General features: G+C 52.1%; 9 protein-coding genes across 9 annotated transcripts; 6 read left to right on the forward strand and 3 right to left on the reverse strand.

Moving 5' to 3' along the window:
- Window positions 1-239: 239 nt before the first annotated feature.
- Window positions 240-641, reverse strand: BROUX77_002106 (uncharacterized protein; the record flags this gene model as incomplete). Its single annotated transcript, XM_073746610.1, has 3 exons — window positions 240-308; window positions 376-453; window positions 558-641. 3 exons carry the CDS (start codon window positions 639-641, stop codon window positions 240-242), a joined length of 231 nt encoding a protein of 76 aa, XP_073607188.1.
- A 1,174-nt stretch (window positions 642-1,815) lies between these two features.
- BROUX77_002107 (uncharacterized protein) lies at window positions 1,816-3,450 on the forward strand (the record flags this gene model as incomplete). The annotated part of the gene is made up of 5 exons (XM_073746611.1): window positions 1,816-1,988; window positions 2,062-2,693; window positions 2,827-2,874; window positions 2,997-3,077; window positions 3,149-3,450. 5 exons carry the CDS (start codon window positions 1,816-1,818, stop codon window positions 3,448-3,450), a joined length of 1,236 nt encoding a protein of 411 aa, XP_073607189.1.
- Window positions 3,451-5,319: 1,869 nt separating this feature from the next.
- On the reverse strand, window positions 5,320-6,328 carry BROUX77_002108 (uncharacterized protein; the record flags this gene model as incomplete). The annotated part of the gene is made up of 3 exons (XM_073746613.1): window positions 5,320-5,415; window positions 5,545-5,707; window positions 6,216-6,328. The coding sequence occupies 3 exons, from the start codon at window positions 6,326-6,328 to the stop codon at window positions 5,320-5,322; spliced, it is 372 nt and encodes a 123-aa protein (XP_073607190.1).
- Window positions 6,329-8,159: 1,831 nt separating this feature from the next.
- BROUX77_002109 (uncharacterized protein) lies at window positions 8,160-9,424 on the forward strand (the record flags this gene model as incomplete). Its single annotated transcript, XM_073746614.1, has 2 exons — window positions 8,160-8,616; window positions 8,673-9,424. The coding sequence occupies 2 exons, from the start codon at window positions 8,160-8,162 to the stop codon at window positions 9,422-9,424; spliced, it is 1,209 nt and encodes a 402-aa protein (XP_073607191.1).
- Window positions 9,425-10,411: 987 nt separating this feature from the next.
- On the forward strand, window positions 10,412-11,763 carry BROUX77_002110 (uncharacterized protein; the record flags this gene model as incomplete). Its single annotated transcript, XM_073746615.1, has 2 exons — window positions 10,412-10,924; window positions 10,993-11,763. 2 exons carry the CDS (start codon window positions 10,412-10,414, stop codon window positions 11,761-11,763), a joined length of 1,284 nt encoding a protein of 427 aa, XP_073607192.1.
- A 1,071-nt stretch (window positions 11,764-12,834) lies between these two features.
- On the reverse strand, window positions 12,835-15,117 carry BROUX77_002111 (uncharacterized protein; the record flags this gene model as incomplete). The annotated part of the gene is made up of 1 exon (XM_073746616.1): window positions 12,835-15,117. The coding sequence occupies one exon, from the start codon at window positions 15,115-15,117 to the stop codon at window positions 12,835-12,837; it is 2,283 nt and encodes a 760-aa protein (XP_073607193.1).
- A 678-nt stretch (window positions 15,118-15,795) lies between these two features.
- BROUX77_002112 (uncharacterized protein) lies at window positions 15,796-18,314 on the forward strand (the record flags this gene model as incomplete). The annotated part of the gene is made up of 4 exons (XM_073746617.1): window positions 15,796-15,912; window positions 15,970-16,582; window positions 16,641-18,067; window positions 18,135-18,314. 4 exons carry the CDS (start codon window positions 15,796-15,798, stop codon window positions 18,312-18,314), a joined length of 2,337 nt encoding a protein of 778 aa, XP_073607194.1.
- Window positions 18,315-19,946: 1,632 nt separating this feature from the next.
- On the forward strand, window positions 19,947-21,614 carry BROUX77_002113 (uncharacterized protein; the record flags this gene model as incomplete). Its single annotated transcript, XM_073746618.1, has 1 exon — window positions 19,947-21,614. The coding sequence occupies one exon, from the start codon at window positions 19,947-19,949 to the stop codon at window positions 21,612-21,614; it is 1,668 nt and encodes a 555-aa protein (XP_073607195.1).
- A 411-nt stretch (window positions 21,615-22,025) lies between these two features.
- Window positions 22,026-25,526, forward strand: BROUX77_002114 (uncharacterized protein; the record flags this gene model as incomplete). Its single annotated transcript, XM_073746619.1, has 1 exon — window positions 22,026-25,526. The coding sequence occupies one exon, from the start codon at window positions 22,026-22,028 to the stop codon at window positions 25,524-25,526; it is 3,501 nt and encodes a 1,166-aa protein (XP_073607196.1).
- Between the last annotated feature and the right edge of the window lie 356 nt (window positions 25,527-25,882).

The raw sequence follows: 25,882 nt of genomic DNA on the forward strand, positions 1-25,882 counted from the left end.
AAAGCCACTGTATATACACGCAGGCAACTTGGACTACTCCAGTCCTGTAATGTCATTTCCTCCTACGACTAACGTGATGACTAACAGAAGTATTTATGAAAGAAGTGTTGCGTGATTCCTGTGTTGGAGTATTCTGGGTATGTACCACATACATTGGCTCTTCTGCTCCGCTATGAAAAAGAAGAAAAAAACACATCTCCTACAAACAAAAACAGCCTATTTCAACGATGTCTGCGTATTCATCGCCTACGGGCAGCCATTTGTTGTTCGACGGCATACTTCTCTTCTCTCAGCTCCTTGATCACATTCTAGTTGCGTAAAGGCAGTCAGCCAAAGATGAGCACAGGGCAGGATCGGTTACAAAATGATACCTACAGCGAGAGCTTCCGGGTTAACGCCATTTTCAATCATCGAGATGCAGATGGACAGGCCACGGCGGTCAAGCTGGCAGTTCTTATTAGAGTGATAGAGGCTGTTAGTTTATATCCAAACGCAGCGATGGTCAAGGCCGTGAGGACGTTCGGACTTAACCGCGGCCTGCACCAGCTTAAACACACCAGAATAGTCGAAATTTCATGGAGGATATCAACGGCTTGCTGTGCAGAGGCTTGCTTATCAACACGGTCGTCCGGCGGTGGCATATTGAAGTCTCTACGTGCAGGAAGATAGATGGCTTGTGGTAGTAGGACGTGGTTGTCGTAGAAAAACAAGGCTTTGGTTGGCTTAGAAAATGAGATGATTAAGCCATAAGACAGGGTCACACATGGAACAATATAGTTGAGCTAGGGTTAAGCGGGGCAGCCTTGTTTGTCCGTATTGCCGACGGTCCGTACACTTGTCGAGAACCGATGCTAGGATAAAAGGGTGACAGCTTCCTGTGTTCTCCTACAGGCGAGCTTCAACACTTTATAGTGAGGAGTCTGGCGCTCGTGCGCAAAGACAGTGCTTGTCCTCAGAGGCTTCTCCACCAAGCTGACGTATCCTGACATGACTCACAGTGCCATAAACACTGTCATGGCTGCATTAGAAGCCGGCAGCTTGGGTGTTGTCGTAGTCGTCCTTGCACTGTGGAGCGGTACGGATGTTTTTTTTTATATTTCTTTTTATGGCTCTCTTCTTTTACTTGGTCAAATTGACCTCCTTTTCACATTGGACTTTAGGGGTACAGGTACAACACAGCCATGAAAGTTCGGCAATGTCTCTATCCTGTTGAATTAATGCCTAAATCACAACTGCTCTTGTCGTAAAAGGCTCCGTCGCGGCATATATATTCTGTTCGCCTGGAATCATGTTGAAGCTGGCGACCTTGTCTCTATGAACCAGAAGTATCGCGCCCATAATTCATGGTGTTTGTTTGTTGGCTAAATCCCTCCACCAAACAGATTTGCTAAATTTTTGTCGCCTTGCCGAGTGTTTGGCTTTTTGTTGATTCTTCCTACCCCTTGCAATACAAGAAACACAGGTTCTCTTCCCTTGTGTGCTTCAATCTGTCCCTCACTCGACTTCGACACCCCTGGACCTCGCCTTCACTGAACTTGCACAAGCGCCGTTAAAGTTAACTCCATGGCCCTGGCCTGAATCTGCTCGTGCACAGCGCTCTCATCATTATTACATTTGTCAGTATTACACTATCCAACATCTTTTTGGCTTTCGTTATCCAGCGCCCACAACAGTTTCGACTGTCGCCGTATTGTCCCTAAAATCCGCCTCTTATCACAAAAGGCATTCTCCTCAACCAGAGCTCTTGACGGCTCTTGTCCTAGACAAACATTGTTCCCTTTTCCATCTCCTCGAGCGTCTCCTTGTTATTCCGCCATGTTTCTACCAAAACACAACTTCAGCTACAAGTCTGTACAGGCCGGCGTGCCCGTGGGAAAGGCTCTTTTGAACCACATGGCGAGACCTCGCTCTCTTCTGCTACTTGGCATCACATGTTTCTTGTTGTTGACATGGCAAGGCCTGAGATCGTCTTCGGCTGAGATTCAGCGGTTAGTATTTTCCTCGTGTTTCTAAACCACAACAGTCTGACTAACTACCACTGTGATTTGCCTTTGTTGACAGGTTCTACTGCTGGGGACCTGCTACCCCCCCTACACGAATGTCCATCAACGATCAGGTGGCATGGAGCTCACATCAACAAACTCCTGTCGTTTTTAATCACCATGCACCAATCGAGGTCAACGAGTCTTCTATTGTCAACATCGATCTAAATGCCATCAAGTCCACCAAGCAAGCCATCGAAAACGAGGAACGAGTTTTGCTGTTGACCCCCCTAAAAGACGCGGGCCCCTACTTGGAAAAGTACTTCGAATTGGTCACAGCCCTGAGCTACCCCCATCACTTGATTGATCTCGGTTTCCTGATATCCGACTCGACCGACGAAACTCTGGCCATTCTCGCCTCAGAACTCGAGCGTATCCAGACTTCCACCGACAAGAAGATCCCGTTCCGCAGTGCTAGCATTGTCCAAAAGGACTTTGACTTTCATCTAAGCCAAGATGTCAAGGAGCGTCATTCTTTTGAAGCTCAAGGCCCCCGTCGCATGGCTATGGGCAGGGCTCGCAACTATCTCTTGTCTGCGACGATGAAACACGATCACTCATGGGTGTACTGGCGGGACGTTGACATCGTTGAAAGCTCTAACGCTATCATCGAGGACTTCATTGCTCACGACCGTGATATCATTGTACCGAGTAAGTACATGCATACAAACGTGTATTTTTTTTTCATTTAATCACAGATGTAGTCGTCGCTACACGTAGATGATGAACAGGATGCCTGTGCTCCTAAGGTATTTTATGGACATGCAGTGTTAACATTGTGCAGATATCTGGTTTCACCGCTACCGTGATGGGAAAGACATTGAGGGACGCTGTGAGTTACCGAGCCTTCCGAGCATTCCAATTTGGAGACGTTGGGGTGGGATAATTGCTATGCTATTCCTACAGACAATGCATGGCTGTATCCTAAAAATCTCTACTGACATGGTTTAATAGTTGACTACAATTCTTGGGTCGAGTCGGACACTGGCCGAAAGTTGAGCCACAACTTGGATCGTAATGTTGTTTTGGCTGAGGGTAAGAATTTATCAAACGTATTGGACGTATGCCAGCGTTACAAGCCAGCTAATATTTTTATTCCATTGCAGGCTACAAGCAATATAAGACCGGTCGCAACTACATGGCTCTCATGGGCGATCGTCAAAAGGACAAGGACGAGGAAATTGAGCTGGACGGCATTGGCGGCGTCAATATCCTCGTCAAGGGTGATATTCACCGCACGGGTATCAACTTCCCTGCGTATCCCTTTGAAAACCAAGCCGAGACCGAGGGCTTTGCTAAAATGGCAAAACGTGCAGGCTACAAAGTTTGGGGCCTGCCAAACTACATTGTTTGGCACATTGACACGGAAGAAAAGCCCGGAAATGCGGCTGAAAAGAAGCGCGTCTAACGCTTCTCGTGCTGCCTACATCTTCTCGTCATCCTTATTTCTTTTTCGCTTCACTCTCTTTTCCTTTTCCTTTTCAGCGTTCCTGTGTATATTTCTTTTTTCTTCTCCCTACCTCTCTCCTCAAGGCCATATGAGCCTTTGTTATTTATCATCATAGATCAGCTTCGTGTGCTTTAGTTTTCACACAAATCTTCACATTCATGTTCAGGTATGCCACTTCTAATCTACTACTTATCGAGAGAAAATGGTGTAATTCCTCTTTTGTTATGTAGTTCATCATGTATAGTTCATTTTAATGCTTTTCTCGCCTTTCCCACCTTGGCTCGGATTTGTTCATCCACATCTGGTAGTGCTAGCATTAGACTGGCCAGCATCTTTGACATCTGCTTAGTTACCTATATGCCTAACTTTATCCCTACCATCCCAAGCAGTGTGTCATCATTATGTTTTCACATGCTTCTGATTCTACGGTTCATCTACAGGCATACAATAGTCTCAGCACATCTCCCTCTGATTTGTGGTTTACTAGGATAACGTCCTATTTGTATCTTTTCATTGCTGCAATTTAGGTGTTTATGTAAAATAGGTCCTGCCCGAGCCCGAGGATTTGGACTGGGCCTGGTTCAGAGGGTTTGCTCTGAGCAATGTCCATTTTCACGAAGGTGTAGTTGTGAAAGAAAACGGAGAAAGGTAGCACGAGAGGCGTATCTGGCGAGGTGAGGGAACGAAAGGGAAGTTCCAGCGAGATTTTAGAATATGGTTCTTGTAGACTCGTACAAAGTCGAACGTGGATGTTCAAGGACTTTGGGAAGGTCAGACACGATGTGAACAGCTTTAGTATGGTAGTCTTAGAGGCTAAAGAATAGCGGACAGAGGACGGCGGGGACTAACGCTGTATCGAGATCTGAGAATTTCGATAAAACTTACAGAGGAGGAGTTGAGTGTAGTGTAGACAACTCCGGGCTCATAACCTATTTGTTTATTGATAGGGATGATGTGAATCGGGAAAGAATTGTGAGTTGAGTCAAGGATGAAACTGTATTGCAACACGCGGAGTGTGTTTCCAAAACCAAACTGTTCATGGTTTTCTAAATCTAAGGCCAAAGAAACAAGAGAAAAAGAGCAATATATTTATACCCGAAAACACTAAGCCTTTTCGGACCTCCGTGAATGGCGATGAACTTCAGTTGGTCTTCCAATTCGGAGGACAAAAGTTACTGAGTGAGTTATTTTACCTAAAGGCATTGTGGTTTTCCATCACGGTAGTTGGCCATGATGAACGGTCTTCAAGGAGAGAACTAGAGAACGAGCCAAGGCAGGTGTATTCCGTGAGTCGCTGTGAATAGACCCTTGTAGCCTTAAGACGGTGCATTAGGAAACCAACAGTATCCCTACAGGCTGTACCGCGTGTATAAATGCCAAGCCAAAATGGAACCGTTCATGATAGCTTGATCACATCACCAAGTTTTTGGAAAAATAGAAGGAAAAAAAGTACGAATGGGGGTTCTGATTTTATGGCATTAACAAGATCTTTAAGGCCCTCGGGTTTACAAAGCTCTTGTTTCTTGAAGAGGAAAAATAGTGTTACAATTTCTCGTTCAGGTGTACCGGATATGAATTGCGTAAAGAAGAGAGATATGAGGTCGCTCGAGGGAGTTGGGTCACAGGTGGACAGAAGAGGTTGAGCGGTTCCACAGAGCGTATAGAAACATAAGAGGTGGAGCAGACGGGCGATGTCACTCAACAAGAGAAGGATATATCAATCTGACAGGGTATGGTGGGGTGATGGAAGGGCCTGGCAGTTGTCGTGAGACGAGGCAAGAAACCGGGAGACGAAGAGGGCAAAATCAAAAGAGGGTGAAGACTCGCTTAATGGCTCTTGGTAACCTCCAGGCTGTCCAGGGCCTTGCGCTCAGCCATCTCAGCACGGATGTCGTTGATGATAGGCTCCAGGTAGGGCATGTCCTGTAAAAGATAGAAATATCAGTATGCATGTAAATTCGACGCCTGAAGAATGGCGGATCCAGGCTTTTAAGTTGCAAGGGTGGAGGTTTGGTGGGGGAGGGCCTGGATAGTGGAACTGGCGAAACTCACATCCTCGGGCTTGGTCCACTCGGACTTGGGCAGCAGCTTGTTCTGGTAGCTGCACTGGACGGCACGGCGGATACGGTAGATGCGGTCGTAGTGCTGCTTCTCAGACAGGCGCTTCAGGGCCAGCTGGGCAATCTCGTTCTCCTCCTCCCACAGATCATCGGCCCTGGTTTGAAGAAAACTTGTTAGCATGATGGCAGTACATAGTGGCGTCTCATTGGCTTTGGTATAATCTCTGTTTTTGGCTGTTCAATTGATACGCTTGCTGTCACATTGGTAGAGTTGACAGAGTCGGGGATTCGTGTGGGTAGTGTTTTCATTCGATTGTCATGTGTCGTGGTGAAAGTTTGATGGTAGTCTAGATCGTGTGGAGGGTGAAAAAATAGGGACAAATTGAATCAGAGTGCCATTTATATAGAATAAAAGCAATCAACCAATTTGATCGATATTGAATGCCATGACTCTTTAATTGAAGAGTACTCTCGATGGAAAGTTCGTTCGGATGTCGATGCTGGGTATTCCACGGCGATGGTGTTTGCTCAAGTGACTGATTCGGGATCGGAGCCACACACCCAAAGTCGAGAGAGGCAAAATGCAGACGTCGATGTACCAATTGGCCCGCAGAGACAGAAATACCGAAATATTGAGCAGTATCGAGATCAAAGACGACTTACTTCAGGCCAAGCTGGCGGTAACCCTGAGCATTGCCGTACCACTGAGCAACGGGAGTCAGGGCGCGAAGCAGCCACGGACGCTCAATGACGAACTTGGCAGCGCTAACAGACATTTTGATGAGAGTTGGGAGGAATTTGTGAGTGAGGAAGAATGACCGGAAAGAGTGGAGAGAGGCCGACGCGAAGCACGAAGAAAACCGAGGGCGGAGAAAAAAGAAGAGAAAAAAGTCGGGAGGATCGGGGTGGTGATACCAAGAAAAGAGTTCTTTTTTTTCGTTGCTGGAATAGTAGTCAAAGCCTCTGCTCCGAATTGGCCTGGCCAAACAAAGGGTGTGGAGTGGGTGGCCCGAATTCCCTTGACGCTGATTTGCTAGATGGGTCGGCAAAAGATCACGTGAAGTTACGTAATCGTAAAAGAGAAACTGGGTTGCACAAGCAATATTATCTTTGCCTGGGATTTCAGGGTCAAGTTTGAGTTGACGAAGTTCTGCTTAAAGCCCACGCCTATTAGAATCAACATCGAGATATCAACCCAATATAACTGTGCTTATACTGGCTGTATGCAATTTATCCTCCAATATGTCTTGCATATCAGGCCCGGGTTGTTCCTGAAATCTCGATATTAGCGTGAAGACGTTGGCCCTGTGTGTTTGGATTGTAATCCGGGACTTCTCGGAAGACCTTGGATAGCCCTATAAATTCAATGCCTCGAGTCTGAGTTATAGAGGGTCGTCACCCCCGCCAGTACAAAGTTACAGATGGAAGAAAATACCTTGTCCCACTATGAAGTTTATCTTGCACAGCTGCAAAATACAGCTGCAGACACATGTAATGAGGTTCTGGGCTCAATTCCTTCTCAGTTCTGGGGCAACACAGAAGGGTTCTGGTGTTGCATTGGGAATAATGTCGCATGTCAACCGCATATTCGGCAAGATATCACAAAGATGACAGTCCTTGTAGTTAACCACTTTTCTCAAGAACGTGGCGCTCAGCTTCCAAGTTGGAGATGGTCCTGCTCTAAATCAACTGATCTCCATGTTGCATCTGCGCTGTGGGCCTCTGCTTCCGCTCGCCCAAAATATTCTAGCCCGGACTCTGAATTCTCTTTGTGGTTTTTAGTCTTGGATCTGTCTTGACGTTGATTCATGCGCACAAGTCTATCCGAATTTCGTGATATTTTCTCAGTGCTTCCCTAGATTTTGGGGTTACGGGCTCATATTCCATACAAATCGAAAGCGCTCCAGTTTTTTTTTATACAGGCAGCCTTCTACGATTCCTTCCAACCGTCACGCATCGCCCCATCAAGCTCACCAGAGAAGCTTGTCATATTTTGACCTCTCTTTCCATCTGCCAGATTCCTGGCCCCAACGTCGTGGTACCGATATCGCCTTTTTTTTCTTTTTTTTTTTGCCTGCGTAGGTGCTTCTTCCGCTCCGGCCGATCTGGTTCCAACCGCCACAAGACAGTCAATAGCCTGTCCATACAATTCCAACAATCAAACAAGCAGGGGACTTCGCCAACGTAGTCCGCGCCGAAGAAACCTGGCATTACAAATCACCTACGAGCACCTCCTATTGTTTGCTGCTTCGGAAGAGTGCTCCAAGGGCAATCGTCGCATCAATCTGCGTGCCTCCCTCCGCTCTCAGTTGCCACAACTTGCGTCGGTCTGCCTCCCCGCATATCCTCTTGCGAGGCGAACGGCTGGCGGCTTGGAACAGAGTCACAAGTGCCGGGGCCGCGCAGGACCTCTCTGGGCTCTTCCATGACCATTCTTGCAATCCTCTTTTGAGTCGCCCACCACCAAGCCCCCCTCGGACCAGATCGCCGACCGAAAGCGACCCGCAATAGCCTCTTCTCTCCTTTGGCACACGTAGCTGCCTCGAGGTTAGCCCATCCGTCTTCATCCCATACGCTCGAATTAGGTACCCGATTTCCGTCGACCGAATGGCCCATGACGAAGTTGATCAGTTTGCAACCACGACCTCTGAGAACTCGGCAATGACTCCCTCGGCGCCATCTCCTACAACTACCACACAATTAAAGAGTCTTTCAGTCTTGGACCGCTTTGCAGTACAGGCTTCTGACTCACAATTCAACGCCCTCTCCGGCGCTCTAGGCGGCTTCACAGCCGGAATTGTCACCTGCCCTCTTGATGTCATCAAGACCAAACTTCAGGCCCAGGGCGGCTTCTTGGCAGCAACACATGGGGGAAGGATCTCACATACGACACGGCCAAAGGTTTACAATGGCTTAGTAGGCACGGCCAAGGTCATATTGCGCGAGGAGGGGGTGAGGGGCTTGTACCGCGGTCTTGGACCTATTGTGTTTGGTTATCTCCCTACTTGGGCAGTGTGGTTCACAGTCTATAACAAGAGCAAGACGAGACTAAGACAATATATTGGTATGCTTGGCTCGTTTCTTCATCACTGTCCCAAGATTCCATTACTAACTGTTTAGATCATGACTTCTTCGTCAGTTTCTGGTCCTCCATAATAGCGGGCGGCTGTAGCACCATCGCAACGAATCCCATCTGGGTCATCAAGACTCGATTAATGTCGCAAAGTATCAGCGAATTATCCGCGACCTCCAAGATCAACGGATCTTTGCCGCCAGGCCATATCCCGCCTCAAACGCCATGGCACTACCGGTCAAGCTTTGACGCGGCTTACAAAATGTACACCACTGAAGGCATTCGCTCGTTTTACGCAGGCTTGACACCTGCCCTCCTTGGTCTGGCCCATGTTGCTGTACAGTTCCCTGCTTATGAGTATATGAGAGTGAAGTTTACCGGTTTTGGAATGGCCTCGGCCTCTGCTACCGGCGGAGCCAATGAGCAAAAACACAATCAATGGCTTGGTGTTCTCGCTGCGTCTGTTATTTCTAAAATCATGGCCAGCACGGCTACCTACCCACATGAGGTTCTCCGAACCAGGTTGCAAACCCAGCGCAGATCCATAGCATCGACTGTGACTCCGGTTGGTGGCATTGTGACAGAGAGTCCGCCACTTAAGTACCGTGGTGTGATCAAGACATTTCGCACAATCTTGAACGAGGAGGGGTGGAGGGCCTTTTATGCAGGCCTTGGTACAAACATGATGCGTGCAGTCCCGGCAGCAACGGTGACCATGCTCACATATGAATACTGTATGGGAGAGCTCAATGGGGCCCGGCTGCGCGGACTGGACTGTCTGGAAAGACAGGCCGTGTGAGACCCCCGTTGCCATGTTTTATTTTGTTTTTCATGTTATAGTTTCTCATCAGACACATACAGACGGATGCACACGCACAAAAGGTTACCTCTTTTTTGTCCTAGCCACAAATCTGCGATTTGGCTCGCTTGGCAGATTTGCCTTTTTGGTGTTTCTGATTGCGATGTTTACCATCGTCAGCCTTTGCATTCGTGTCATGTTCTAGATCTTGCTTTCATCTGGTGGTTCATTAGATTGCGATGTCGTGGGTTTACTATAAATACTAGGGTTAGTGTTAGGGTACAAGATTATGCAGAGTCAAACTTATCTAGGTGGTTGTCTCTTGATCCTGTTTCCTCTCTTCTGTTCTATTGGCTTGTGCTTTTGCTTTTTCGCTGCGGTCTCCAGCTCAGCCAGCCCATGACATTTTATTGAATTGCGTTAAGAAGCGCCCCCTCCCTCAAAGGTTAATTTGAGTTAATGCTTGACAGCACACACCGGAAAACTGACGCACAATCAGAAGCCAGAAGCCAAACCCCCAGAGGCCAGCCAGTCAGTCAGTATTGGTGCATATGGGCGTATTTGTATGGAACATCTGTCCAGACCAAGCCACCCTTTGAGCTCCCTCGCACTGCTTCTCCATCACCACTGCCCTTCAACAGAGCTTCTCGCAACGCCAGTTTTTGGCGCTTGGAATTCATCGGCTTGACATTGCGCTTTAATTCTCGCTGCTGCCGGTCTTTTTGCCCTCCCCGACTCCGCGATTGCGTTGTGTCCAGCCACCCGCTTCTTCAGCTCTTCTTCTGCTGCTTTGCAGCCACCGACACTGAAGAAATTTGTCTTTTACCTGCCCTCGAGATACCTTGAAATCGCCTCGCATACAGCCTCGGCTTCCTTTTATAGTCAGCACTGAATTAAGGACACCGAACCAGCGAAACGAACCGAATAGCTCCGAGACGACCTCGACACCTCTGGATCTAGACATCACGATACATCTTTTCGTTCAAGATGTTGTGGTTCTTTCGCATCATTTTCAGCGCCTTGTTCCTGCTCAGCATTGTTCTATCAATTCCGATAGCCTTCGATGTGGGTGGCAAAGATAGTGGCCTGGCCTATAGTCTTGCGCTCTTTAGTTTCTACTTTCTCTACTCGGTCTTCCGTCTTGTCACGCCCCCCGAGTCGCGGGTTCGATGGGCCATCACCAGTGCCATTCGTCTTTCGCAATGGGTGGTTATTCCGTCATTGCTTATTTGGGCGCTGAGCACATTTGCTGTTGATGCTGGCTCGGCCGGCTTGCCGGGCCGTAGCATTTCTCGTGGCCAGGCGGATACTTGGTCCGGTTATGTGTTTGGCGAAGGCGGCCTGGTTGAGACGCTGGCGCTTGGGAGCTGGGATACTACATTGAGATACTCTAGTCCTGTCTTCCAACTGCTCGAGGGCTTCTGCAGCTTGCTTGTAATCCAGACTGCTGGTCAGATGACAAGATGGCTGGTAAATCGTGGTCGCAGCGATACTTGGATGGTAAGCCCCCAATTTCAAGAGGCCTGGAATGTTTATGAAGTTGCACCATCGTACTAACCCCTTCCTAGATAATTCTTCTGGTTCTGTCCGGCTCGATACTTGGAAGCTCTGGGTACTTCCTGTGGAGAGTCGTCAACTTCCCGCAGATTACCACAGTTGATGCCTCTTTCATTGGCGTTACTATGACGACTGCTATATTCGTGGGCGGCTACGGAATCACGAGCAGCAAGGGCAACGTTGTTGAGGCCTCTCTTTTGTTTGCTTACGTTGTTCTGTGCATTTATCAGATTTTCACGGATTATTTGCCCTCACACGAAGTTTTCGCCGAGCATCCTTTGCAACCCGAGTTCCCGCCACTTCCCCCCATCATAATGGCGTCATACTCTACATTCTTGCGCATCATTGGCTCCATGCCTGCTGCAGTGAACTCCTTTTTCGCCCTACTCTATGCCGCCTTTCAGACCATTACACCATCTGTGGTAATCTCACTCACCTACCGTACTATTGTCTTCTACTGCGCTACTCGCATCATTCCCGCTTTCCGGGAGAGCGGTTCCCGTGCTCTTCTGGATGAGGACTCGTTTGAAGATACGGCTGATGGCGCAAACAGGGTGCTTGGGTTCCTTTCATGGTTTTCTCCTTCTTTCCTCATTGCCATCTACACCAGCTTGCTCCTCCAACACTTCTCCGCTAGCGACGATTCTGACGGTTGGACCCTGAAAGCTGGAGATGCAGAAGGTAGCGTATGGCGCTGGACCAACGTCATTGGTGTGATTTCGCTCTATGCCTTTGAGCTATACCTTGGCGGCGAGAACTCTAACCACTGGAAGGTTGATTGATTTTCCTTTTTGTCCAGATGATACTTTCTAGATCCTCTAAGGGTTAGCTTGCCGATAACCGCAATTGGAATGATTGGAGGCGTCCATCAACTAGTTACGACTCTTATCTATGGCAGAAAGAAGTGTCTCCTCTGAGGGATTGTCATTACATCCAATTTAATTCCGACGGACCTTGGGGCGCCATCTTCAGGTGTACACGGAGTCGACCTTTATTACACAGAGCTTGTAAAAAGCACTGCTGGTTGATGGGTGCTCCCCAGATCACAACTTGTAGTGGACGCTGCAGTTTGCACACTGTGATCCAATATTTCCCAATTACCCCATTATGGATCCAATTATCCCTTCGAAATCCTATTTCATTGCCCTAGTGGCATTTATTCTAACGAGACAGATAAGAGCAAAGTTGGACATGCCTATTACACTTGACTGGTCATCCTGCGCAAGGGCTTGGATTGCTGTTTTCACATATCACCATGTGATATCTTGACTATGGCTATGGAACTGCACCCGCAAGATCATACTTGGAGTTTGGGCTATACCATTTGGTCGCTATAAATTCATTCATACGGGGGGGATATGTGACTGAGCCGGATGGCCTAGATAAGTTCAATGCCATTTTCTAGTGAACTCTTCTTGCACGATCGTTTCTTTAAATTAGATGATGCTTTGGAGGCAGAGGGAGCAATATCCATGGAACAAGGCTTTTGTTCATGTTCCTTTCCTTGGTCTAAACCATGGTTTGATTGTATAATAGTTGCACTATCAAGCAATACTTCTTTACACTCTTTGCATCCGAGCTGAATATTCCTTGTTGTCTATACATGTGAAATTGGAAATCACACCTGCAATATGTATGAGGGGACTGGAAATGAGATAGTTGACTAACTACTCACAAAGCGGATTCTTATCACAATCATTGAAGGATGTTGAGGTATGATTGGTCTAACTTTTGATTTCTGGGTAAAACAATATTCTGCGTAGCATAAAACACGAGAACTGTTAGACAGTTTAGTAGGAAATAACACAATGAAACAGCTATCGTTCTATACATGAAGCACCAACAAACGGCATCTAATTCTTCTTGCGCTTAACGGCCTCTTTACGCTTCATACTTTGGCTAGCGCGTACTAGGGCCTGGCGCATATCGCCAGCCTTGATCTCCTCCAAATCGTAGTATGCCGGCGCCAGTTCCAGCAGCCACTGCGGCTTAATGCCGGTGATTGTTCTAATGTACTGCTGAGATGTAAGGACAAACTCGTTGTACAGGACCCAGTCGTATTCGACCTTGAGGCCCGTGGAAGGATGTAGGCGCACCGCCTGGTCGTCCTTGACGGTGCGGTATACTTTGCCAGAGGAATCGCGCATGGCCACCTGCATGAAAAAGCCGGCGAGAAGAGCGCGGCGGATGTTGGTGTAGTAGAGGGGATCGTCAAAGGGCGTTGTCCTGAATTCAATATCGTTCTTTTCCATGAGGCGGCGCAGCTGCGTACGCACATTGTCGGCACTGCTTAGGTGGCGGTACGAGAGAAAGTGCTCGTGGCACCACTTCTTGACGTCAACCGAGGAGTCCGCAGCAGCGCCGTGGTAGGCGTGGTAGGCATTGAGAAGCGTGAGATGGTCTCCGTCGGGGTGGGTGAACTGGCTCTTCATCTCATCGGCACGCTTGCGCTGGTTGGCCGGGCGCACCCAGATTTGTGGGACAGAAAGAAGGGCTGTAATGGAAAGAATCTCGTTGGTGCATTCGAACTCGGGAGAGGAGATCAGCATGACAGCCAGAGCAGGATCAAGAGGGAACTCGGAAGCAAGGCTTCCCAAAGGGGTGATCTTGCCCTCGTCATCCAGACAAGCGAGGTAATTTAACTCCTCCAGCGCTCTCATCATGGTTTCAGGTGCTGGAGGGTCCATCAAGTCGAAGTGTACCAGATCTTCAACACCGAGCTTTAGAAGCTCTAGCACGGTATTGGCCAAGTTAGAGCGCAGTATTTCGGGGTAGGTTTGCTCAATAAGCTCATTCTTGTACGCTTTCTCAGTGTACAACCGGAAGCATTTTCCAGGTTTGGTACGACCGGCACGACCAGCTCTTTGTTGGGCAGAGGCTTTGGAGATGGGGGAGACGAGCAGCGACTCGACTCTGCTACGAGGGTTGTAGATCTTTTGCTTGCTGAAGCCGGGATCAACCACATACACAATACCGTCAATGGTCAGTGAGGTTTCGGCAATGTTGGTTGACACAATGACCTTGCGACCTGGTCTACCGCCTTGCTTGAGCGGGGCAGGGGCCTTTGAGAAAATGCGCTGCTGTTGCTGGGGCGGCAGAGTACCATATAGAGGATACACTGCGAGTGGACCGGCACCGATTTCCATGATCATCTCGTCGGCCTCGATGGTGATTTTGCGGCAGGCGTCCTCGATTTCCTCCTCGCCCGTGAGGAAGAGGAGAATATCGCCCTCGGGCTCTGAGGCGTGGATTTGAAGGACAGTTCGGATGGCGGCCTCGACGTAGTCTCTCTCGGGCTCAGGAGTATAGAAGATTTCAACAGGATGGGTACGGCCCGGCACAGCCAGCAGAGGGGCATCGTTGAAGTACTTTTGGAACTTTTCGGCGTCGAGAGTAGCAGACATGATGATGATCTTCAAGTCGCGGCGGCGCATCGAGATTTGCTTCAGCAGGGCCATTAGGATATCGGTGGAAAGCGTGCGTTCGTGGGCTTCATCGAGGATAATGCAGCAGTAGCGCGACATATCGGGGTCGTGCATGGCTTCGCGCAAAAGCATACCGTCGGTCATGTACTTGAGAACAGTCGACTCGCAAGTCTTGTCCTCGAAACGAATGCTGTAACCGACCTCCTGGCCCAGCTGAACGTCCATCTCATCGGCCACACGAGAAGCAACGCTCATGGCGGCCACACGACGAGGCTGTGTACAGGCCACCATCTTTCCATTCAGCTGTGGCAGCTCATCATAGACCACATACTGCGGAATCTGGGTAGTCTTTCCGGAACCAGTCTCACCAACAAAGACTAGGATTTGGGTCGAGTGGTATTTTTTGAGAAACTCCTGACGCTGCTTGTGGACAGGGAGGTCGCGGCGTTTTTCGAGAATCGCAAAGTATTGCTGCGTATGCTCTTCGCCGTTGAACGGATTATCCGGCAGGTCTTCAATTTTTTCGGCCTGTTTTGCGGTAGTTTTGCGAGGGGTAATGCCCTCGAACGCAGTGCCGGCGGTAGAAAGGTCTTCATTCATGTGGCTCAAGTACGGGTTGGACGTTTCGGGCGATTCGTCGGTGGTGCGCATCTTCTTACGGGAGCCGCCAGATTCTCCATCGTCAGTTGAGCGTCTCGTTTTGTCGCCCATTATTGAAAGTGTGAAATATTGAGCTTGGGTAAGTCGGAGGCTGAAAGATTTGGCTGGCAGTGTGCCGAAAAAATTAAGTAGCGAGTGAATGTGTAACTCTGAGAGACAGAAAGGGATAAAGACTGGAGATGAAAAACAAGACAGGCACAAGGCTGACAGCAAGTTGAACGCAACAAAAGAATCATCGCGACATCAGAGAAAAAAAGTTCAATGGCCTCGAGATAAGACGGAAGCTTATCTGTTTATCGATAAGAAATAAATAACACTATGGTACGCACGCATGGCCTGACAAAAGGCTCTAAAGGGTTGGTAAAAGAGTAGTAAAATGCGGCTTGTCTGCGGACGTATAACCTTTCTGGTTATTTCTTTGTGTACATGAGACACAACAACTATTGGATGCCTGGTCTTCGTCTTCACTCTGATGTCGATGCATTCATAAAGTGACAGTTTTCCTAGTCAAAGCTTTCTTTCAAGTGAACGAATAGGCTTGGTGGTTGTGAAGGAGTGATCCTACCAAGGTTACACACAACCCTAACAGAGAAAAAAACCTGCACTACATTCTATCCTGGGTGCCCCGCGATGGGTTACTCACTGACTTGAACATCAAAACATCGTGAGCTTCATCAACAACACCCGATTTTGAACTAAGCCTTCTCACACAAGGCCAATATTATCTCGATGGCCTATAACGCGACGCAGGAGCCTAGCTGGCCCAGAGTTGTTCTTGGATATCATGATTCCACTCTTGAGGAGCCGTTGAATGACCTTCAGTATGGCAAAGCTATCAACTCGGGCGTGAGTTTACTATTTGTTAAATACTTCGTTGGCACTGTGAACTGACCCCTAAACTAGATTTCTTATCTGACCTCTCCAATTACCAACTCCCATTTCTGCCAAAGGGTCACTGATATTGTCAAGACTCACCTGGAAGCTCTCAAGGAGAACAAGAGTGATGCCACTGCTGCTCTCACTGCTGCTATCCCCGATCCCATCATTCCACCACTCACACCCAAGGACACCTCGTTGTTCCCCAACCTCAGTGTCAGCACCTACACTGCCTGCACCAGCACTTGGATTGATCTTGGCTCATCTGACCCTGTCATTGCCAATATTTCTCGCCAGGTTCTGAACCTGGAGCTTGCCTATGCTACTTGGTGTGGTGTGAGATCTTTGATCATTGCTGGTCCCAAAAAGGATTCGTCGCGCGGAAAGGCGAATCAGGGACTTGCACAATACGCCCGTGCTATTCGCGAGGCCTTGACAGTAGCAAGCCGCCAACAGATTACAATTCATATTCCTATGTACCGCGAGCCCGGCCTTGGTGAGGCTACCGAGTCCCTCTCTGAAATTATCTACGGAAGCCAATCCGCATCCGAAATGGCTTCTGAAATTCCCCTGTTCAGTGCCTGGGACTCATGGCACTACATTCGTACCCTCTGTGACTATAACCCTCGTCTATTTGTCGGTAGGTATTTCACTTGCATTCTTCATGCTTTGTGTTTTTGTTGCTGACCCAAGTTTAGGTGTTGGTATTCCTAAAGTTATGGCCGAGAAGACCCTTCAAACCCGTTGGTTTGCAGAGCCCCTCAACTTTGTTTCCATAAGTCCTCAAGCTTTTGAGGTCAACAAGGCCGGCTTCCCTTCTCTTTCAAAGCACCACCAGGGGCTCATATTTAGCTACATGCGCCTCAAGACAACCCCATGGGTTCTACTTTGTGACATCGTCTTAGATCTCGCAACTGGCGAACCTAATGATGTTCCTTCCAAGGCTGAGTTTCCCACTTTGGCGGATGCCGTCAAGGCCACTAGTCTTGCTGCCACCCAAAAGAAGTTGACGGGAAACTCATACATTTCATACATGCAGTGGCTCGAGTCACAACAGACTCCCTATTCGCCTCTTGAGAACAGTACTCTTATTGGCTTCCAAGATTGGCTTCAGTCTCCCCTTCAGCCTCTTTCCGACAACTTAGAGTCTGCTACGTATGAGGTTTTTGAGGGCGATCCGGTCAAGTATAACCAGTACGAGGCTGCTCTGGTTGAAGCGTTGCGTGAATGGAAGGCTTTGAACAAGCCCACCTCTTCCAAATCTGGTGCTGTTGTCGTTGCTGTTGCTGGCTCCGGTCGTGGTCCCCTAGTCACCCGTGCTTTGCGCGCTAGCAAGACAACTGGTGTGCCTATCGAGGTCTGGGCTGTGGAAAAGAACCCCAATGCCTATGTGTATCTCCTTCGTCAAAATGAGCTAGTCTGGGAGCGCCAAGTTACGGTTGTTAAGACCGATATGCGTGCCTGGAAGGGCCCCCTCATGCCCGAGTCTACCCCCGAGAAGCCTGTGTACGGCAAAATTGACATTCTAGTTTCTGAGCTACTGGGATCTTTTGGCGATAATGAACTTTCGCCCGAGTGTCTTGATGGTATCCAGCACGTTTTGTCCAAACCTTACGGTATTTCCATTCCCCACTCATACACCGCACACTTGACGCCGCTCTCTGCACCTAAGCTACACCAGGACATTCTTCACAACAAGGTACCGGTTGAGCCCCATGCCTTTAGCACTCCCTATGTCGTTCAGCTATACTCTCATGACTTCGTCTGCGACCGCGGTGTCCCTGGCCACGCCCGCTTTCAACAGACTTGGGAATTTTTACATCCCATTCCCGAAACTACGCTAGCCCTCATCGAAGCTAGAAAGTCTGGAGGTGTGATTGGCGGAGGCGGTGGTAGTATGGCAGGTGCTGCGGGCGCCAATGATCACAACTACCGCCAATGCCATCTGGTATTTGTTGCACGCAACAAGGGCGTTGTCCATGGTCTAGGTGGCTACTTTGAGTCTACTTTGTATCAAAAGCAAAGTGGTGAGCCAACCAAAGTTGAAATCAGTATTTTGCCAGAACAGATTGACAAGAAGAGCAAGGATATGATTTCATGGTTTCCAATATACTTCCCGCTTGCCGTAAGTACCCTCCTTAAACATCATATCTTTATCTCCTAGTACACTATATTAACATCATGCGATTCAGAAACCCATCGACTTCCCCGCCGATTCCGAGATCGAGGTGTTCATGTGGCGCCAAACCAACGACTCCAAGGTTTGGTATGAGTGGCAGGTTGAGGCTTACACTTGGATTGGAGAGAACCAAAGAATCAAGATTGCGACATCGGGACTGTGCAGTAGCTACAGCGTAGCCTGCTTGATGTGAATAGGGTTGTTAAAGTAACGTCACTGAAAGGTTGAAAGATGGGCAACAATGTATGGCCTCCCTAATGTGTGGTACATTAGTGAAACCCCTCGGATTGTTTATTCATTTGCATAGTTAGAATTGCTGAAAAGTTTTTGTTTGCCTTCGAGAATGGATTATACGCTCGAAGTTCAAGAGACGTGAAGTGAACCTTTCGTCGCGGCGAGTCTCGGTAACATAAAGCCAAGTCCATATTTCTGGCCTATTGGAGGGCATCACGATCGGACGTTCTATTTGAGTTTGGTGGGAGTGGGGAGAACCGAAGCACGAAGAAGTACCATATTATTTCTCTTCGGCCAACATTGCTTGATGTCTACTTGGGTGTTTTTATTCATTTCAACTATTTTACATCAATTGGAGTGGGTGCTCGTCAAACACTCATAAGATGGCCAAGCAAGCCCTAGCAACCTAGCAGCGGCGGAGCCGGCTGCCGAGATCCACCGATTCGGACTGCCTTGGTGACTGTAGTCTCCCAGCTCCGAAGAAACTGTAGACGCCGACTTGGGATCTCCCTGTGGTGAAGAGCATCTCCTGGCGCAGAATACATCAGGGGGGATAAATGAAGACTGTGACAATGAAAAAAAGAAAAAGAAAAAAGGAATCAGAAAACAAAACAAGAAAAAGGAGCAAGTAATGCACGAAAGAAAGCACCCAAAGACAAAACAGAAATACAAAATCACACCACGCCAAACGCCATTGCAGCTGGTCATTCCTTTCTCACCCTCTTCAACTTCTTGAGGAGCTGCTTGCATCCTTTGACTGTAGGGAGAAGCTTTTTAACGAGTCTCTGTCAGCCGTAGCCTCTATGGGATCGAGTCACACGTCCACGGGTGTCACGGGGTCTTCTCCTGTCCACATCTTGGACAATCGTGAGCGGCCCCGGTGTGCTCGAACCTCTGGTGGTACGTGGCAAAGTCGCCGTGTCCAGAAATTGCTGCCATCAATGTGCCAATATCGAGTCGGTCGTGTTCCCTGTAGTCCTTAAACTTCCAGGGTTTGACGGGCTCTGGCTTGTCTATATGAGACGGCCCGTTCTGTGCCCCCCACCACGTCCTGAACTATGTGGCGGCTTGCCTGGCACAATCTTTTTGCCCTGGAGAGCGACATCTCGAGTCTGCCAACCTTAGACCCAGTAACCCCTGTGGCTAATAGGTCGGCTTTTTTATTTCCGGGGATATCTTTGGGGCCCGGCAGCATCTACATGCGAGAGCCACACCCAAAGAGTGTTCATATACTATGATAACAGCTACATAATCATAACAAAGTCCTCATTAGTGTAGTGGTGATCATACCTGCTTGTCACGCAGGTGACCTGGGTTCGATTCCCAGATGGGGAGATGCGAAAGCCAAAAGTTGAATGGCGAACACGTTGTGATTTTTTGTCGGGTTGAATCAGAGCAAGCAACGTGGCGCAGTGGAACACACACGACAACTGGCAAGAATTTTTACATACTTCCCCACATATCTCAGACGCAGCCAACAATCAATCCATTTTCAGAGGGCACCTTCGACATTTTGACCAAGCTAACAGCTACCATTATTGCAAACTACTTTACTTTATTTTCGCCCCCGACAGGTCCTGTCATCCCTAAGATGATCGCGTCCGTCCACGCGCCCGCGCCCGCCGCGCCCGCGTCCGCGCCTCCGTCATTGACGTATGCGCAGGCCACCTCGCCCGCCAGCGACCCCTCCCCCGTGCCCACCACTGTCCCCTCCTCCGCGTCGTTCTCGCCGAACCTCGCCGGCCAGGCCCCTCAGGGGCTCCCCTCTTCCGTCGCGCGCGTCGCGACAGGCGCAAAACGCGTCAGGAGCGAAGACGCGCCCCTCCCCCAAGAGACCGCCTACGCCCCCATCTCGCTCCCCGTCGGCCCCGTAAAGGCTCTAGCTGACGCCCTCCGCAACCAGAAGGACGCGGAAGCAGCAACCCGTGATAGGATGTTGAACACTTTCTCGGCCATGGCCGACAACTGCCTGGCCGCAATGGCCCCGCAGGCCAGCGCGCACGAGTCGACGCGCAAACTTCTAGACTTCCTGCAACAGGGTCTTCTAGACACCCTCCAGCACGCCATGACAGGCGCGCCCCAGCCTCCCCCCAACCGTGCCCCTCGCGACACGACCCCCTCCCCGGCGCCGCAACGCGAGCGCCCCGCCCGCCCATCGACCCCGTCAGAGGCACCATCAGCCCGCGACCCCCCTGCTGCCGCTCCCGCAGCGCCCACCGAGTCCTTGGATAAGGAATCCTGGAGCACCGTCGCCCGCAAGGGCAAAAAAGCGTCCAAGGCTGCCCAGCCCGCGGCTCCCTCGGCCGGAGCCCCCAAGCCCAGACAGGGCAAAGCCAGCGTGGTCCCTGAAAAGGCCACCCCCGCCGACAACCGCCTCTTCGTGGTTGTGCCCACCGATTCCCCCCTCCGGAAGCTCTCGCCGGCTTACATCGTAACGAAGGCCAACGCGGGCATCCCCCGCGGCGAGGGCGCAGGCACCGCCACCGCCACCAAGACGGGCTTTGCCCTGACAGCCGTCCGTGACGTCGGCAAATTCCTCAGCCACGCTGAGCGCATCCGCGCCAACCTGACTGCGGAGAAGGTCCACAAGAGGGACGCTTGGTCCAAGTACATCGTACACGGACTGCCAACCTCGATCACGGTCGAGGACCCCAAGACCCCTGGCGCCGTGATGCTCCACCGGGTCACCCTAGACGATGTCCGTCAGGATATCGAACAGGCCTTTGGAGTCGTCTCCGCCAGCGCCACGCTGTCGAAGTACGTTGGCAAGGCGGGCGTGCCCACCTTCCGCGCCCACATCGCCTTCCACGAAGGCCTTGTGGCCCCGTCTGCGGTTCCCCGTCGCGTAGCGACACTCGGAGAGCTGCACATGGTCTCCCCTGACAACACCCTGGAGCGTTTCCCGTTCTGCACACGCTGCCGGGTCCGCCACTTTGACCGCAAATGCCCGGCCGATACCGAGACGCAGTCGTCTACCCCGGCAGCCGCCGCCCAGGGAGACAAGGCCCCGTCCCCAGTGCCCTCCCAGGCGCCTTCCACGGCCGTCACCTCGGCCCCCCCGGCCCGGCCGTCGTCACAGACGAAGAGCCCTTCAAGCTCCCAGGCTTCCCCCTCCCCTGCCTCCTCGGCGCCCAGCCAGCCACCGACCGCCCCATCACAGGCCGCCCAGCTGCAACCCTACCCCCTGCCCACCTCCAGCGAGTCCCCTGAAACACGGGATTCAATGCAGGTAGACGACAATGACGAGGAACTTCTGTAAATGTTAGGACACCCTAACGACACAGTATTGCAAATGATTTCTGCGAATGTGCAAAGGTCCTGGACCTGTGCACAGTCGTTGCTACATAAGGCGCATGAAGACCAGGTGGATGTGGTCTGCCTCCAAGAGGCCCCGTCAAGCGCAGACCCGGGGAACAGAACGTTCCCTAGGCACCCCTCCTATCAGGTAATAGTCCCGGAGGGTAACTGGCGCTCGAAACCCCGAGTAGCCACATACATTTCGACAAAAAGACACGGGCTTCGCTTCCAAAAGGCCTACATGAGAGAGGAACACCAGGATGTCATCATTGTGGAGGTCCTAATCGGGGGGCGCACATTCAGCATCGTAAACCTTTACAATGCCGGGACAGGTTCGGCTAGGACAGGGGAGGCGCTACGTCTCCTGACCAGCATGCAGCCAGGGCCGCGGTCGGTGGTAGTGGGCGACTTCAACCTCCACCACAGCGCCTGGGACCCCCGGAGCGACACCGACGACAACGACGCAGAGCTTCTGCTAGCCTGGATGGAAGAGCGAGCCCTCCTCCTTGGCAACGCGGAGGGTGAGCAAACCCACGAGTCCGGAAGCGTCATCGACCTCGCATTGCTGTCTTCGGCACTTTTTGTCACGGGCGCGAGCGTCGACCTCCGAGAGGAACTCACCTGCGGCAGCGACCATTTCCCGCTCCTGGTGACCCTTCCTCTGCACGGCCACGCGCCGGCCCCGGCTCCACCCGGCAGGTTCCTTATAGACAAGCTAGACAAGGAGAGGTTCGATACCGCGTGCAAGGCCGGCGCGACCCGCCTAGACTCCCTTGTCGCGGATTACCGCAGGGCAGGAAGCCAAGTCCCACAGGACAGGCACATAGACGAGTTTGCGCGACTCCTGCAAAACGTCATTCTGGACGCGCTAATTGCCTCGACCCCAAGGTCCGAAGGAAAAGCCAAAAGCTTTCCCTGGTGGAACGACGAATGTCGGGAAGCCAGCGCCGACCAGAGGGCAGCTCGGGCCCGCGTGAAGCACGCCGGCTCGCCCACGGAGGAACAGGAGGCTAGGGCCGTCCGCCGCGAAGCCAAAAAACGCCTGAGGTCTGCTCTCAGGAGTGCAGCCCGGGCCTTCTACGACGACCTCCTCGCCAACGTCGCGCGGTCCCGAGACATCTTCCGGATGGTCAAATGGAGGACGAAAGCGCCGAACCGGCACTCCCCTGCCCTGGCCCCGTCCGATGGCGCGGAAGCCACAGTGCAGGACACCACGGAGAAGATCGCCCTCCTTCGCAGGGTGCACATGCCTTCCGACCGCCCAGGCGACGTCGACCCGCCACACATCGCTCTAGATGAGCAAAGACGGACCCGCATCACCAACGGGGAGTTGGAGGCTGCGCTCCGAAGCCCGCGCAACACCGCACCGGGCCCAGACGGCCTGACCAACAACGTCTTGAAACTCGCGTGGCCTGTTTTACAGAGGCAGATCATGCATCTGTTCAACGCGAGCCTTTCCTGGGGCCACCACGCCGCCTCTTTCAAAGAAGCCAAGGTGATCGCCCTCGCCAAACCGAATAAGAAGGACCGTTCTTCGCCGCGGGCCTACCGACTGATCTCCCTCCTCCCGACTCTGGCCAAGTGCCTAGAGAGGATCATCGCCCGCCGGCTCTCTCACTGGGCGCTGGAAGCTGGTCACATCGGGGAGAACTACGCTGGCGCGGTCCCCGGACGCAGCGCGGAAGACATGTGCCTGCGTCTGGCACACTCTCTAGAGTTCTACGCCGACGGCAAGTCAGAATCCTCAGTGCTCACCTTTGACATAAAGGGGGCGTTCGATGCGGTTCAGCCCAACCGGATGGTGAAGAGATTGGTGGAGCTTGGTTGTCCCGCCGAGACTTGCCGCTGGGTGGCATCCTTCTTGTCCGGGCGCACGGCGTCGCTATCTCTCGACGGCGTGGCCGACCCTCTCCAGCCTACAGGCGGCAGCCTGCCCCAGGGCTCGCCCATATCCCCCATCCTGTTCATGCTGTATATGGCTCCGCTGTTCAGGATGAATCTCCCCAGCTCTCTCCGCGGATACGCCGACGATGGCTGCTTGGTCCACTCTAGCTTGTCCTTGGAGGAGAATTGCACCGCCCTTTCTCGCTCGTTGGAACTGGTGAACAGTTGGTGCACAGAGAACGGCATGGCGCTAGACCTCGCCAAGTCTGACCTCCTGCACGTGACGCGCAAGCGCCACGGCCTAAACCCGAGCGCGCGTCTCCCGGACGGTTCCACACTCCAACCGGTGGACCCTCGCGGGACTCTGCGCTGGCTGGGCGTGTTGTGGTCCCGCAACCTGTCGTTCCTGCCGCACATCCGCGACGTAGCCCAGAGGACGGCGCCCGTGATCCGAGGCATCCAGATCCTGTCCGGTTGTTGGAAGGGCGCGCCGATTAGGGGGGCTCTCACGGCCGTCCGCGCCTGCGTGGTCATGAAACTGACATACGCGGCGGCCACGTGGTGGCGCCCTGGCCCCTCGCCAACCAAGCCTTCCCGGGGCCTTCTCGGGGCTGCCCACATCCTGGACCGCACGGTCAGGAGGGGACTACGTGCTGCGCTGCCCTTATATTGCACGACGCCATGTGCGATCTTCAACCTGGCATCGGGGTTCCCCCCCATGAGCTGCGTCCTCGACCACCTCCTGGCCTCGGCCGGCATCAGGGCATCTCTAGCCCCGGCAAACCACCCCTTAGGGTTCGGAGACACCGATGGTGGCAAGCTGGGTACGCTCAAGAGGCTACTCCCGCACAGGATCGCCACGAGCCTCCCTGCTGGGTGCAAGGGAGTGCTCCCGACAACCCGCCCCCCGCTGCAAGGCGACAAGGAGGCCGCAGCCGCGGCCCACCAGCTACTAGTCCGCTCCTCGGACCCCTCAGATCTCTGGATCTATACGGATGGATCCAAGCTGAGGGATGACAAGGTCGGCGCCGGCTGGGTGGTCATTCAGGACGGCAGGACCCTGTCCACGGGCAACTGCCCTGCCCCGTTCCGCGCCGAAGTCCATGACGCCGAGGTGCTGGCCATCGCCAAGGCCCTGGCAGAGGTCGACTCATGGGAGAAGCCACAGTGCCGCAAGGTCTGGATCTGCTCCGACAATCTCGCCGCAGTGAACCGGCTCACGTCTCGCTACGCCAAGCCGGGCACCTCCGAGCAGTATCTGAGGCGCGCCCAGATGATCTGCGCAAGCTGGATCAGACCGCACCCAGAGCGGCCACGACCAAGGCCCTGGCCCGACGGCCCACCCGAGGTAGAGGCTATTTGGGTCCCGGGCCACTCCGACATCGCGGGCAATGAGCTCGCAGATGGGCAAGCAAAGCTAGGGGCCAGGACAAACACCTGGCTGGACGGCATGTCGCTCTCCTGGGCCCGCCACTATTTCCGCTCCCGTCTCGACTCTGCTTTCCGCGCCTGGTGGGCAGAGGAGGGACGCGCCATCAGACCCCATCTGCACCGCCCAGTTGAACCCCCCAAGAAGGCTTGGTCAAGTCTCCTTGACGAGACCGATCGCAAGCTCGCCCGCGCAGTGCTGACTGCTCTGTCCGGCCATGGCGACTTTGCGGCCTACCATCGCCGCTTCGAACATGTGGACGCCGTGCTCTCCTGCCCCCTTTGCGGATCGGAGACCGCCCCAGAACATGTTTGGGTCTGCCCCCGGAACCCACAGCGGGTGTCCCGCAGCTTCTTCCAGAAGTTGATAGGCACCAAGCGCGGGGCCACCTGGCTGGCCGCCAAGGCAGCTAAAGCACCCACTGTGCTGCTCGCCCACCGCCGTGCGAGGACTGAGGTGCACCCACAGGCCGCCGACCCTCCCGCTCGCTCCCCGTCGAGCCTACCACCGCCCGCCCCTCCACCTCCCAGTGCGGGGGCTCCCCCGGGCCTCTCGGCTTAGCGCGCGCGCTGCCACTCTCGTCTGTTTGCTCGTTCTCCCTTTCTCTCTCTACTTCTTGTCTTTCCTTTGTTACTTTTCTTTTGTCATGTTCTATCTTTCTTTTGGGTTTGGTCTTCTACAGGGTAAAGGCCGAGGCTTGGGGTCTTGTTTGGGGCCTTACAAGCGAAGGACAGCCATTGCGCTGGGCGGTCGGGGGACCCTCCGTCATTATACTTCGTGCTGTGGGGATTTTCTGTATGCATGATTCTGGGTTTTTGGTTCTTTAGCTTCTGTATGTATTTCTTGGTACTAGTTTTAGTCCCCTGTCGTATGTCGAGAATACCTCGCGAGTAGACAGGTAAAATAAAGACAATCAA

Source organism: Berkeleyomyces rouxiae (genome assembly GCF_048999995.1).
Source record: "Berkeleyomyces rouxiae strain 22BRR77 chromosome Unknown BrBRR77_ptg000002l, whole genome shotgun sequence".
Lineage (NCBI taxonomy): Eukaryota > Fungi > Ascomycota > Sordariomycetes > Microascales > Ceratocystidaceae > Berkeleyomyces > Berkeleyomyces rouxiae.